Source organism: Gavialis gangeticus, unplaced genomic scaffold, assembly GCF_001723915.1.
Source record: "Gavialis gangeticus isolate Ggan-Ray unplaced genomic scaffold, GavGan_comp1, whole genome shotgun sequence".
Classification (NCBI taxonomy): domain Eukaryota; kingdom Metazoa; phylum Chordata; order Crocodylia; family Gavialidae; genus Gavialis; species Gavialis gangeticus.
Genome location: NW_017729025.1, coordinates 154626222 through 154639166, shown reverse-complemented (window position 1 = coordinate 154639166; position 12945 = coordinate 154626222). Strand labels below are relative to the sequence as shown.

At 46.2% G+C, this 12945-nt stretch overlaps 1 protein-coding gene across 1 annotated transcript in view; it reads left to right on the top strand.

The window, feature by feature from the left end:
- LRRC56 (leucine rich repeat containing 56) overlaps nt 1–12945 on the top strand; it is a 136120-nt gene that overhangs the window by 114776 nt on the left and 8399 nt on the right. The window contains exons 9-12 of the mRNA XM_019519812.1: nt 214–278; nt 3234–3364; nt 5234–5427; nt 9828–10215. Of these exons, the coding sequence (XP_019375357.1) occupies nt 214–278; nt 3234–3364; nt 5234–5427; nt 9828–10215 (778 nt within the window). The remainder of the gene's footprint in view (nt 1–213; nt 279–3233; nt 3365–5233; nt 5428–9827; nt 10216–12945) is intronic.

Below are 12945 nucleotides of genomic sequence, written 5' to 3'. Positions count from 1 at the left end.
TGCTCTGCCTTACCTGGTGATCCAGCAAAGCCAGGTCCAGTAAAGCACACTGGGAGTATATGATACTTCACATCCAGAGTAGGTCCAGGCAGTTCATGAATGAAACATACAACGTTCTTGAGAACCGGATCTCACCACAGTTACAAACAGATGTTCTGTATAAATTGTTAAAAGCTGGAGAGAAATGCCTTATTTTGTTTCCTTTTTTGCTAGGAATCAGCCAAGTGATATGCGGGAACCCTATCAAGGCCCTTCATGCACGGAGACAAAAGCTAGGTGTATGTTTTTTTCCTTCTATTCTTTATATTTCTTTCTTCTATACCTTGCACACTTGTCTGATAGACCCAGACAAAATTACCTTTATGCTAACCGGAGACCATGATGGTACTTCCTAGATTTCCACACCATTCTACAGTCCAAAAAAGAAACCATAAACTGAACCAGTGAGTTTTGCAAAAGGCAGAAGTTCCATGGCCTTGATTCAGCAAAACATGCAACACATATTTGAGGGACCCCAGTTATAAAGAGGAGTGAGGGAGCATGGAAAGCCGCAGGAGGTGTGTAGGAAGACAGCAGAGGAAGCTGAAGAGCTGGAAAAAAATGAGCAAACAGAGTGGTGAATGGGGTATGATGCTGAGATTTCCCAGCTTCCTGTTCAGAGATGGATTGGAGAGAGCCACAGGGAAAAAAAATTACTCCAGAAACTCAAAACATAGGAACATAGGAAAGTAGGGCTGGAAGGGACCTCATGAGGTCCCCTGCTCAAGGAAGGAACAGCCCTGACTAAACCATCCCAGCCAAGTTTCTGTTTAATCTGCTTTTGAAAGTTTCCAAGCATGGAGATTCCCTACGTAGCCTGTTCCAATGCCTGATCACCCTCATAGTGGGAAAGAACCTCTTAATCTCCAGTCTAAATTTCCCCTGCTGCAGTTTAAGACCATTGCTCCTAGCTCTGTCCCCTCCAGCCACAGAAAAAAGCTCATCACCAACCTCTCTATAATCATCCTTTAAGTCTTTGAATTCTGTGTCAAATCAACCCACAGCCTTCACTTCTCCAGACTAAGTGACCCTTGTTCTTTCAGCCTTTCCTCATGACTTTCCTCTCCGGTTCCTAATAATTTTTGTTGCCCTGCACTGGACTCTTTCCAACCTGTCCACATCTTTCTTGAAGTGCGGGGCCTAAAACGGGACATAGTACTTCAGGGTGATGCCTCACATGTGCTGAATGGAAAGGAAAAATCACTTCCCTTGATTTGCAAGTGAAATTCCTATTAATACAAGGCAGTATGCTGTTGACTTCTTTTACAACAAAAGCACACTACCAGCTTATATTCAGCCTGTGGTCTACTGTAACCCTCAGGTCTTTGTCTGCACTGCTGCAGCCTAGCCACTCATTTCCCAGTCTGTATTTGTACGTGCAGTTATTCCATCCTAGGAGCAGAACTTTGCCCTTGTCCTTGTTGAGTCTCATCTGATTGATTGCAGGCCACATATCCAGAATGACTAGGATAGACTAAAGCCTAGCTCTACTCCCTGAAGTATCTATAACTCCAGCCAACTTGGTGTCATCCACAAAGTTGCTAAGCATGCATTCAATACCATCATCCAAATAATTAATGAAGGTATTAAACAGTATCAAACCTAGGATCATAGGCACCGACTCCGTGAGTGCTCCAGGGCTCAAAAACCTACTGAAAAAACTTAGCGAATGCTCATCACCCCCAAGCTACAGCCATTTTGGTTTTGACATTAAAAAAAAACAAACACCCTGCACTTTACCTGAAGAAGCAGCATGTTACTTAAACCCAGCTCTGTAGCATCTGTAAAGATTGGGCACTTCAACAGGGCTTTTGGGGGCTTTCAGCTAAAGTTGATTCAATTGGTTATTAGATAAAAGCCTGACTAAAGCGCCCTATCTTTACAGACACTGGAGAGCTGGGTAGAAGTACCATGCTGCCTCTTCTGGGCATGCACGGGGCTTGGTGCAGGAATGTGCCACATTTAACATAAAGCGCCACTTTTTGTTTATGTCTGCAAACACCCACCAGCAAAAACCAAAGTCAGCACCTATGCCTAGGATAGACACCTGGGGGACCCCACTTGATACCTCCTCTCAATTAGATGTTGAGCCATTGTGTCATTTAACAAAAATGCTATTGGGTATCAGGACCCATCTTAGCTAAGGAAGAGAGGAGAGAGAGCCCCAGTAGGGAGAGCTGTTATCTTCCCTAGAGGGAGTTGGAAACAGTGGACTCAAAGAGAACAAATGGAAAATGGGGGGCAGATTCTGAATTCCACACTCACAAAACTTACGTGGATTTAGGGGGGCTTGAGCAAAGCACAAGGAAGGGCTGCAGTGCTTGGTTCTTTTTGCATATGTGCTGTAGTTTAAAACTCTGCTCTTCTGTGTCCTTTTAACATTACTATACATATTTAGCATATCAATGAACCAGGCTCAGTTCATATTTACAAAACAAAGAGGAGGCCAGCTTGCATTGCCCTTCCACCTGTCCCGGGAAAACCTTGCTCCTGCAAGTTGTCCTGTTGAGTTCAGTAGGGGGCCTGGCAGAGGAAGATACTACTCAATATATAGGTGACACATGTTGGTGTAGGACCTCAGCTTTGCACAGTAGGAAAGCATGTGCTTAACTCTCAGTGGACCCTGCTGAATGGGGGATGCATCACTTATGTGAAATACCTGTCGCTGCAATGTGTAATTTGACATATTACCCATGACAAAAAGTACTGGAAAAGGCACTAGTTAAAGTGAAGGCATCTCTGCTCTGCTGTGTTGCACCCAAGCAGTGAAAGTTTTCTGAGATATATTAGAACAATCAGCTTGAAATCCAGTGTGTCGAAATGCCAAAAGTGTAAGGGAGCCATAATGGAAGGCTGTATGGTCAGTCCCAGCCTGACATGTTTAGCATGGTAGCTATTGTAGGTGTAGATTGGCTTAAACCTGGACCTACATATCCAAGGGACCAAAATCATTACTCTCGTGGAATCACAGCAGTACTGGGTTTTCTAGTTTGAATCTAAAATAAGCAGGTATCATGAACGGGTTTGTAAGCAAGCACAGTACTTTTTAAAGAAAATCAGAATGAAGAAAATAGTTGTTTATCAAGTTTAGAAGCCCAGAGCTTGAGAACTGACTCGGTTGCTTGTCAAGAGCAATAAATAGCAAAAGAATCAGAGCATCTATGGTAACTATGTTTTTTCCTTGTATTGCATAGCCTTTAGCAACAAACCCATTCAAGCTGCATGGTCACAGGGTGGAACATTCCTATGATTCTGGAGAAGGTGAGGTCCAGAGCCGTGAAGATGTCTTTGCTGAGTTGAAGGCATGGAGAGAGCAGCATAAACGGTAAATTTTGGGAGGATTCTAGATCAGCATATAGTAAATGAGGGGATTCCGCCTTTGCTTTAGTAATACCACAAGCTCTTCAGCCACCTGCTGGCAGTTTAGGGGAATTGCCTTTTGTGTATTCACATCTACCCAGACAGGTCCAACCTGCTGTTGTTCCTTCTGCAGGAAAACTTGTGAGAAAGGGGATGGAGGAGGATACGGTCTATGATGATGCTAGGAGAGAACCTTGCTGATTCTGCACAGGAAGGGCTTCATGAACACTAGAAAGTACAATGAATATATTTTCTTTTGCCAGTGGGTAGGATGTTGCTGCTTCTAGCAGTGTGCTCCTCCAGACAGCAAGTGGGGAGGGCAGGATTACCAGCAGCATTAAACTATCCAAATGGGATTTTTTTACAGTTAACTGCCATGACAGAAGGATGAGACCATCATCAAGTGTTCTTGGCAATCTTTCCTAAGTATAGGATCTAATTGTTCAGAATGGTAATGGGAGACCTGCCAGGAAAAAGGGAAAGTTCACTTCTTTATTTTTTTAACTGTATGTTTATCTAGATACACCTATTCACATACACACATGCATGCATGCATGAACATGCATATGCTTGCGCACACACACATACCTTGTGTGTGTCTCTTCACAATACCCCTTTTAGTATTTGGAGTGAAAATTAGAAAAATGCAACCAAACAGTTTATCATGGTTTTGGTTTTTTGCTATATTTTGCTGACTATGGGTTGTAAAACTATCCAGATCTCCTTTTATTTTGGGGTTCCCAAGCATTAACTAAGTGGTGCTGTGTCTAGGTTCTCAGCACTGCAGGGGAATGCTGACATTTGATAATGGGATGTATGTTATAGCCATGTTGGTCTAAGAAATGGAGAGAAACAAAACTGTTGGGTCAGAGGCAATTATCTTTGATTCGATCAACTAAATAGTAGCAAAAAAAATTCTTTCTTTGCAAGCTTGTAAATGTAAACTTCATTGCTAACCAAGAAAGAAGAAATTTTCACCTCCCTGTCTGATATCAGACACCTCCAGGGAAGAAGTCTGCCTAATCTGCACATCACAGAGCAATGCTATCACAAAAGGACTCTGAGGTACCCAGGGGAATAAACTTCCATCCTCTACCTCCCCTGTGCAAAATGAAGTGTCTTTTCTACCTAGGAGAAATTTTACAATCTTTGAATTCTCCTCAGCCTGAAGAAGGGTATCTGTACCTGAAAGCTTGCGGTGAAATTTTTTTTTGCTATTATTTATTTGTTCTAATAAAAGATACTGCCTCTGACCCAAGAGCTTTGTTTATATCAACACTTGATAATAGCACTTTTTGGTGATTTTTGATCTTATACACATGGCTCCATGCTGATGGTGACTCCTTCACATTGAGCTTCACCAAGTGTCTTTCTTGGCTTTCATGGGCAAGGTATCAGGTCTATTCATGTCTGAACCTGGCCCAGCATTCCTTGCACCAAAGGAAAAGATGGCTATGTGGAGGTGACCACATGTCCCTGTGAGGCAATTGTTATCCTTGGGACAAAAATGCCTTTTTTTCTGTGTATTCACCTTTGATGTGCCTTCTGCTCTGGCAGGGGTAGCTTAAATCTCTCCCATTCCACTTGACTGACTGAAGGTTGGATGAACCAGAAGCAATAAAGCCTGAGCGGATTGGGTGCATGATTCATGGGTAGTGTTCATATTTTAATGCAAATTACATACCAAAGAAAGTAAACATAAAGCTACTTTGCCTACATTTGTCTTCAAGCAGCTGTGACCCCTATGTGAACTGTTCTTAATGCTGTACACACATGTGCACACTTCTACATAGCTTTACAGTCAGCTCAAACTGTAGCATTTCACTTTTGTCAGGCGCCTACAAATCATTCAGACGGAGAAGGCCCCTCAGGTGCTGAAGATAACACACAGTGATGAGGAGGAGGAGGATGAATGCAGCCTGAGTGACAGCTGTGAGGATGAGTTGAGAGAGATTTGTGATGAGGACCTCACTGAAAAGATTTCACTGGATTCCTCCTGCCAGTCTCGTCTTTATCAGTCCTCCTCAGGTATTGGTCTCACCTTACCGTCTCCCTTTATAGGGAAGGGTTGATGTTATGAAATAGGCTCAGCTGTTGACCAGAATTCTGCCGGAAGCAGGGGCAGATCCAGGATTTGGTAAAGTGGCATGCAGGAGCAGCCATCCATGCAGCAGGGATGACTGTATCCTTGCTCCCAGGCTGCTCCCCACAACCCACCAGTGCAGGCAGACCACACTGGGGGAGCCTCTGAGGATTTTTTGAAGTTCCCAAAGTAGGTAAGCATTACTACCTTCCCTTCTGTGCTCATGCAGAGGCACACCCTCCCCACCTATTCCAGTTGCTGCTGCTTTCCCGCTGTTCTGGAGGTGGGGATAACTTCAGAGATGCTCCTTTTTGCTGTAGCCAGGCTGCATGGGGGCTGGGCTTAGCTGGAAACAGTTGCAGCAGCAATAGGGAAGTGGGTGTGAGACCACTGCCTGATCTCCTCAGGAGCAAGTCTGGGAAGCCACTGCTGCTGCCGTAGGTGAGCCCAGCCCCAAAGCAGCTCAACTGGAGTTGGCAGGGTCAGCTCTGAAGCTTCCCCCACCCCCAGGACAGATTCTTTTCCATTTTGGAGACTTTTTTTAGTCCCCAGAACCTCCAGTTTGAAAGAGGGGTGCAGCTGCTGCACCCCCTCTAGGTTTGCCCCCAAATAGAAGTATTGTGAACTACATTTTTTGAGATCCCACCTCCTATATTTCAGAGCAGTAGTTTTGGAACAATCAGGGCAGAGACAGTCCCCAAAGCTTCTAGCTTTGTACATATAGGCCAAATTCCTAATTTGTGTAATTCAGTGGAACTTTGCTAACCTTGTATTCGCTGATGATCTGTATCAGGAGAAGGACCTTGGGCCCTTGAATTGCCAGATGTGGTTGCCTTGTGTGCTTGAGTTGTGGCAAAGCACAGTGGGTCTAAAACATTGTTTTTCTGATTTAGTCACCTTCACACAGTTTGCACAGGTACAAATACTGAACTAGCATAGGGCAATGTTAAACCAGGCCTAGTGCATTCTGATTAGGAAAGCAGCCAAAGACATGTTTGTAGTGAATACCTCTGCTACACAGATACAAATCCAAAGACCTCACTGGAGTTATTTTAATGCTGAATCTTGGTATGTTTATTTATGTCTTACAGACTAACTAAATCAGAAGTGTATAGCAAAAGCTTTCTCAAGTCCAAGCTCACTTCATCAGATGTTGAAGAAGTACCCTTAGGCTCATGAAAGTTTATGCTATACATCTCTGACTTACTTTGTAAGGTGCGAAACTACCCTGCCTTCTGCCTGACTTCAGACTAACACAGCTAACTGTCTCTTTGATTTCTATGGTACCCTCCCTGCAAAAAGGCACAGAACAGCTTACAATGAAAACAGGTAAAATTGAAATAAAATAATAAAACTGTTCCCCTTAACAGTACCCCGAACCTTAACCCTGCCTACCCAACTAAGGTTCTACGGTGCTTCTGACAGGTGTCTAGGTTTGGGTTCTGACAGAGCAAGTTCCAGGGGTGAGGAGCAATTGCAGACTATGACCTTCCACATAACTTCACCAAATGAACTTGGCGGACAGATCATCTTTGCAGGAGCTTGCTCTTGACTGACCTTAGGGATTGTGATGGAATAGAAGGGAGATGGTAGTGCTTAGGTATGCAGGGCCCAGACCATTTCAAACTTTATAAGTAAAAAATTCAGCACCTTGAATTTTGCTCAAAAGCCAGTGGAGACCCTAGAGCACAGGAGTAATGTGTTCCTGGTGACCCACCCCTACCAAAAAGCAAGCTGTGCATTCTACAGAAATCGCAGCCTTCAGACAGGGATGCTCTTCAAGACTATATATAGCCCATTGCAGTAGTCTAACTTCGAGGTTACAAAACTAAAAAATCAATGATGGCCAGCTCTGTTATTGAAAAGCATCCAGAATCCCAAGTGACAACTTTCCTGTGTACATACTCACCAACAGCAGACAGTACATGCCAGCACAGGGCATTATCGTAGTGGGGATGGCAACTACAGAAACACAGACAACGAGTGAGGAGCACAGATCCGTACAGGAGACTATTTTGGTGCATTTCACACTCACAATGCACTGCACAAAGCAGTTGACTGCGTGCTTCCACAACACCGACTGCCTAAGAGTGAATTTACCTCACATATAACCAATTTTTGGTATAAAAAGGGTCACTGCATAAGAGTGAATTCACACAAGCAGAACCCGCATAAAGCGAGGGAAACCTGTACTTGGAAATAAACATTGCACTTTATTATCATTTAAAAAAATAGAAATCCAATTCTTCCGGTCCTGTGTATAATCGAGAGAGAATTCTAAAACCCTCACAGGGCTCTGACAATAGGAAACAGGCTGCTTCATTCAACCCAGTTTTCATCCCGCACCTGGTTTTGTTAAGGAAGCTGTTTCTTCGCTTTTCCTCTTTGTTTTTAATATACAATTGCGAGAACATCATAGTACACCAAGAGCTTGACCAAGGGGATTTTGAAAGTGAATAAGTTGGTATATGTGTTCATGGCAAGGGATGTAAAAGACAATAAAAAGGGATTATACAAGTATGTTAGAAGGGACCAAGAAAAGTGTAGGTCCCTTGCTGACTGCAGAAGGCACTCTACTTATGGATGATGCAGAGAAGGCTGAAGTATTTAAGGCTTTTTTTATTTCAGTCTTCACAAATAAGGTCAGCCACCAGATGATGAGTGCAGCTGGCAGCAAAGATAGAAAAGGAGACAAGCAGCCTAGAGTAGAGGAAAAACAGTTTAGGGATTATTTAGATAAGTGAGATGCTTTCAAGTTGGCAGGGCCAGATGGGACAAACTATAAAGTATTGAAGGAATTAACAGATATAATTTCAGATCCATTTTCTATCCTCTTTAAGAACGTGTGAAAGTCAGGTGAGGTCCCAGATGGCTGGAAAAGGGCAAATATGGTGCCCATCATTAAGAAAGGGAAGGAGGAGGATCCAGAGAATTACTGACTAGTCAGCCTGACCTTGATACCTGGAAAGACCATGGAACAGCTCATCAAGAAATCTATTTTTTAGCACCTGGAGGAGAATAAGAGGATTAGGAACAGCCAGCATGGATTCACTAAGAGCAAGTCATGCCTGAACAACTTGATTTCTTTCTCCTTTATGGAATCAGGGTCCTACACTTTCTACAGGGAAAAGTCCCATCAACTGTAATGAAATGCCATCTGGAACATTATTCCTATGTGCAAGTGTTTGAGCAGTCAGAGTCTCATTGACTACCAGTTTAAAAGACTTGCAGTTTAGAAGTTGTTTTGGTCACCCAATTTGAGCCAAGGCTCAAAAGGCTTTGAAAGAAGCCAAGTACATTACTGCTCTAAAAAAGAAGCAAAGAGTACATTATCATCAGATACTTTAAATCAAACAGTGTGATGCAAATTGTTCAATACAAGCTTTACATCAGAGTCATCTAAGAGGCAAAGTAAGCTGACTCCTGACAGGACATGTCAAGCTGTGTTTCTGCTATGGAGCTGTGTGATGCAGCTCCTCTTTCAATTCTTTTGATTGTATGCCCTTAGCCTGAACCTTCTGCATCTGCCACTTAGGTACAGTTCATTTTTTTTATAGTCGTTAGCAACCAGATCTCTGCTATATATAGAACGTTTCTAGGGACAAACATACACACGCATGCTGCTGTGTATATACATCAGCAGCAGGATTCAGTGGGTGCATCTAGACATTCATTAATGCACTGTAGTTATGGCTTGTTGAGTACCTGTAATTACAAGCACTAACTTAATGTGCCCTAATCAGCGCTCCTGCACATTGGCACCAGCGCATGCTTTTTTTGTGATGTTATTGCACAATAGACTAATTCTGCTGTGCATATGCACATTAGTACAGGTTTTGCCTGCTGCGCTAATGTACAGTAGAATTAGTCTGCTGCAACTTTAGCATTTTATGTATATACGCCCAGTATTCTCCTTCCATGTAGGTAGATGGCGCCTGAGGGTTATCTGGATTAAATCACAGATTGCAAAAAGAGTATCCGGTGGGCAACTTGGTTTGTCTTTTTTAGCAGGAAAATGTTTTTAACAGCTAAGCACTTCCTTTTATTCTTATGCTGATCTTGGAAATTTGTTTCTACACTTCTCTGGTAAAAAATAAAAGCCCACAGCTCTGCTGTTTTCTTATGCCTCGCACTTCACTGGGTTGGAGCCCATCCTCAGAAGGGCAAAGAGCCTTTTGTTTTCATTGGCCATAAGAGGAAGTGGAAGCACCCACTCCACAATACAAGGCCTGTTGAAGTCAGCAGGAGTCTTCCCATTGACTTCAGCAGTGATTTGTCTGCTCCTTTAGGAGTTAAGTGACCTACCAATACCTATCAATCAGTGTGCTTTCCCACTGTGTTTCAGATTCATTGCACGCTCTGGAAAGTGGGCTGTCATCCAGGCTGAACTTCTGCCTAGTGCCCTCACCTCCCAAGTGTCCTTCTCCCGCCTCCATGCAGAGCCTGGATGCCAAACCCTCGAAAGTTAGGGACATCCGAGTCCGGCGCCTGAAAATTCCCAATCCAAAAGAGCAAGTGCAGGTGATGCAGCGCTGCCTGTCGAGGGCTAGCTCAGAGACAGCAGCCCAGCTGGTGGGTGAGCAGCTTGCGGGTCTGAGTGAGCGCAGCGCCTCTTCTGCATGTGAATCATCATCAGCAAGAGCAGAAGGGAGGCACAACACTGACAAGAGTTTCAGCTGCCAGCCCAGGAGGCCTGTTTCAGGACCAGCAGCTGTCGGATCAACAATTGTCAGGTACATATGTCAGGCAGCTTTCTATACAGGACTTCCAGTAAAAATAGAAAGGACTTCACTTAGGAAGGAAGAGCTTGTCCTGTTGTCTCCACGTCATATTTCACTGTAGTCTGAACTCCTAGCAGGAGGGGTGTAGCATATGTTCTATGCTGCTCTTCTTGTTGGTGGGTGAACTGATGTTTGCTCACACTGTTAATGTCAGGAATCTTAGAAATAACCACTCGTGATGTTGGGCACATTAGACACACATTTTCCCCTTGAAATTTATATCAGTTCACTTTAAAAGAAGGTTCAGGGAAGGAGCCCTTTCTTATTGTGGACATTAAGTAAGCATATGTTATGGAAGCAAAGTATGGTTATTATTGGAACCTTTTATTATAATTAGCACCTGAAGAACTGAAACCTGGAGTCACTTGTAGTGAAAACATTCTGATTTTCAGATAAGGTTGTAGTCCTAGAAGTGCTCATAATGCCCCCTGGTGGCCTTTCTGCACTTGCCAACATGGTTCCCCTTGGAGCCCTCCCCTGTTACGCATCCACCATGCCTTGATATTATTAATGGCTGATGAAAGGGAGGCTGATCCCTCGGCTTCCCAAGCCTGGTGTTACTCTTATGATCATGAGTGTTTGTGGTCATTGCCTTAAGGCAGGGGTGGGCAATTATTTTGGGCAGAGGGCCGCTTACTGAGTTTCGGCAAGTCATCAAGGGCCACATGACAGGCAGCCCAGGTCAGATTAATATTAATTTTCTAAATTTTTTAGGGGCCCCGCAGGCCAGATAGAATGGCCTGGCAGGCCATATCTAGCCCCCAGGCTGCATTTTGCCCTCCTGCCTTGAGGGCTAGTTTGTGGGCTCCATCCTCCCCAGCACCCACTCCCAAGCCTTGCAGGTGATTTACTGACTTAGCCTGTTGTGGACTACAGGCTACTAGCCTGATGCTCTGCCCTCTGTTAGGTCCCAGGCACTGGACTAGTCCTCCTTGGACACCAGACCCTCCTGGTCCTCCCCACAGGCACCGAACTCTCTTGCATTCCTAGTCTTCCCTAGGCACCAAACTCTCTTGGTCTCCCCCAGACACCAGACTCTCTCCCAAGTATTTAGTCCTGTTTTTGGGCTCAAAGTCTCTGTCTGTGAACCTCAGCCCTATCCCTTCCAAGGCCTGCCTTGACCCCACACTGCATCCCTCAAGGGGCTCAGGCTCTCTGCCTCTGGGCTCCAGGCCATATATCCTTTTGGCCCCTCACTCTGTCTCTCTCGCTGGGCCAGTAGGGACCTCCATTAACCATACCTCCCCTTCTGTCCCTTTCACTATCACCAGGTCATTTACCAGCAACCCCCTTGGGCCATACTTCTGTCCCCAGGCCCATCTCGTCCAAACCCTGACCTGCTTCTCTTGCGTGCTTGGCCCCTGGCCCCTCTGCTCCCAGGCCTATCTGTCCCAAGGCCTGGCTAGACCTCCTCGAGTGCTGGGCTCTGTGGTGCTTATCCAGAGTCCTGCTGCAGCCCTGCTACCAGGAGCTCCTCTCCCAGTGGCGCTTAGGCCAGCTTAGGCCCTGGACTATGTGCCTCAGTCCCTGCCCCTTCCTAGTCAGCTGACTCCCTAATCAGCCCCCATGCCATACCTGCAGGCTGCTTCGCAGGCACAAGCTCTCTCTCAAAGTGACAGGTGCACCAAGTGCCCTGTCACAAACGTGATGACCAGGGGTCCAGTTTTCCATTTCCCATGGGAAAAGGGAAAAAAACATTGGTTTTCCCTTTTACACAAGAAAAACACAGACTTTTTGTTTTAACAGAGGAACACATGGATTTTGCTCTTTTGCAAAGGGCTTTCTGCAGGCTGGCAGAGTTCCGGCCTGCAGGGGGCTGAGGGGAGTGGGAGGAGGGCAGTTGGGCAGGGGGCACCGTGTGCATGTACATGCACAGGGTCACCAGGCAGCCTGAAGAGCAGCTCCTGCAGATAAGTTGTGGAGGTGAAGGGGAGAGGGAGGGAGGAAGTTGGGCAGGGCAGGGTTGGGGCTGGGGCTGCTGCCCAGCCGGGTGGTATGTGGGGCTTGGGGCCCTGGGCTACAATGCGCAGCTGTAGGAACTTGGTGGGGAGTGGGACAGGGCTGTGAGCAGTTTTCCAGGGAGTGGAGGGGGTAGGGCCAGCTCCCCACTGCTGTGCACAATCCCGGGAGGGCAGGGGGTACATGTACCCCCAGATCTGTGCATGGGGTGGGGGCAGGGGTGGGCTGCCTGGGGGATTGGACTCCCCGCCCTGTTGCCCTCTCCCAAGGCCTCCACAGCCCAGTGGGTGGGACCTGGCACAGCTGGGCAAAGTGGGGCCATGCAGAGAAACTCGTTGTCGCTGCTGCAAGTCCCATGTTGCCCTGGTGAGGTGTCCCCTGTACACCCAGCAGCAGTGGGAGTGGTGGTGTGAGGTTGTGCTTGTTACTGCTGCAGGGTGGGCAGGGGGCACATCACCAGGGCAGCACAGAGCTTGCAGCATCAAAGAGTTGCCCTGCCCTGCCCTGCCCTGCCCAGCCTTGCTGTGCTGTGCTGTGCTGGCCCCACCTGCCAGCCTGTGGAGGCTCCAGGGGAAGGCAGCAGGACAGGGAGACGGAGCCTGCAGCTGGCAGCCCGCCCCCACTCTGCTCCCACCCCACGCGCAGATCTGGGGGACATGGGTCCCCTCTGCCCCTCCCTCCCCGGAGTGCATGCAGTGGTGGGGAGCCACCCCCCCACCTGAG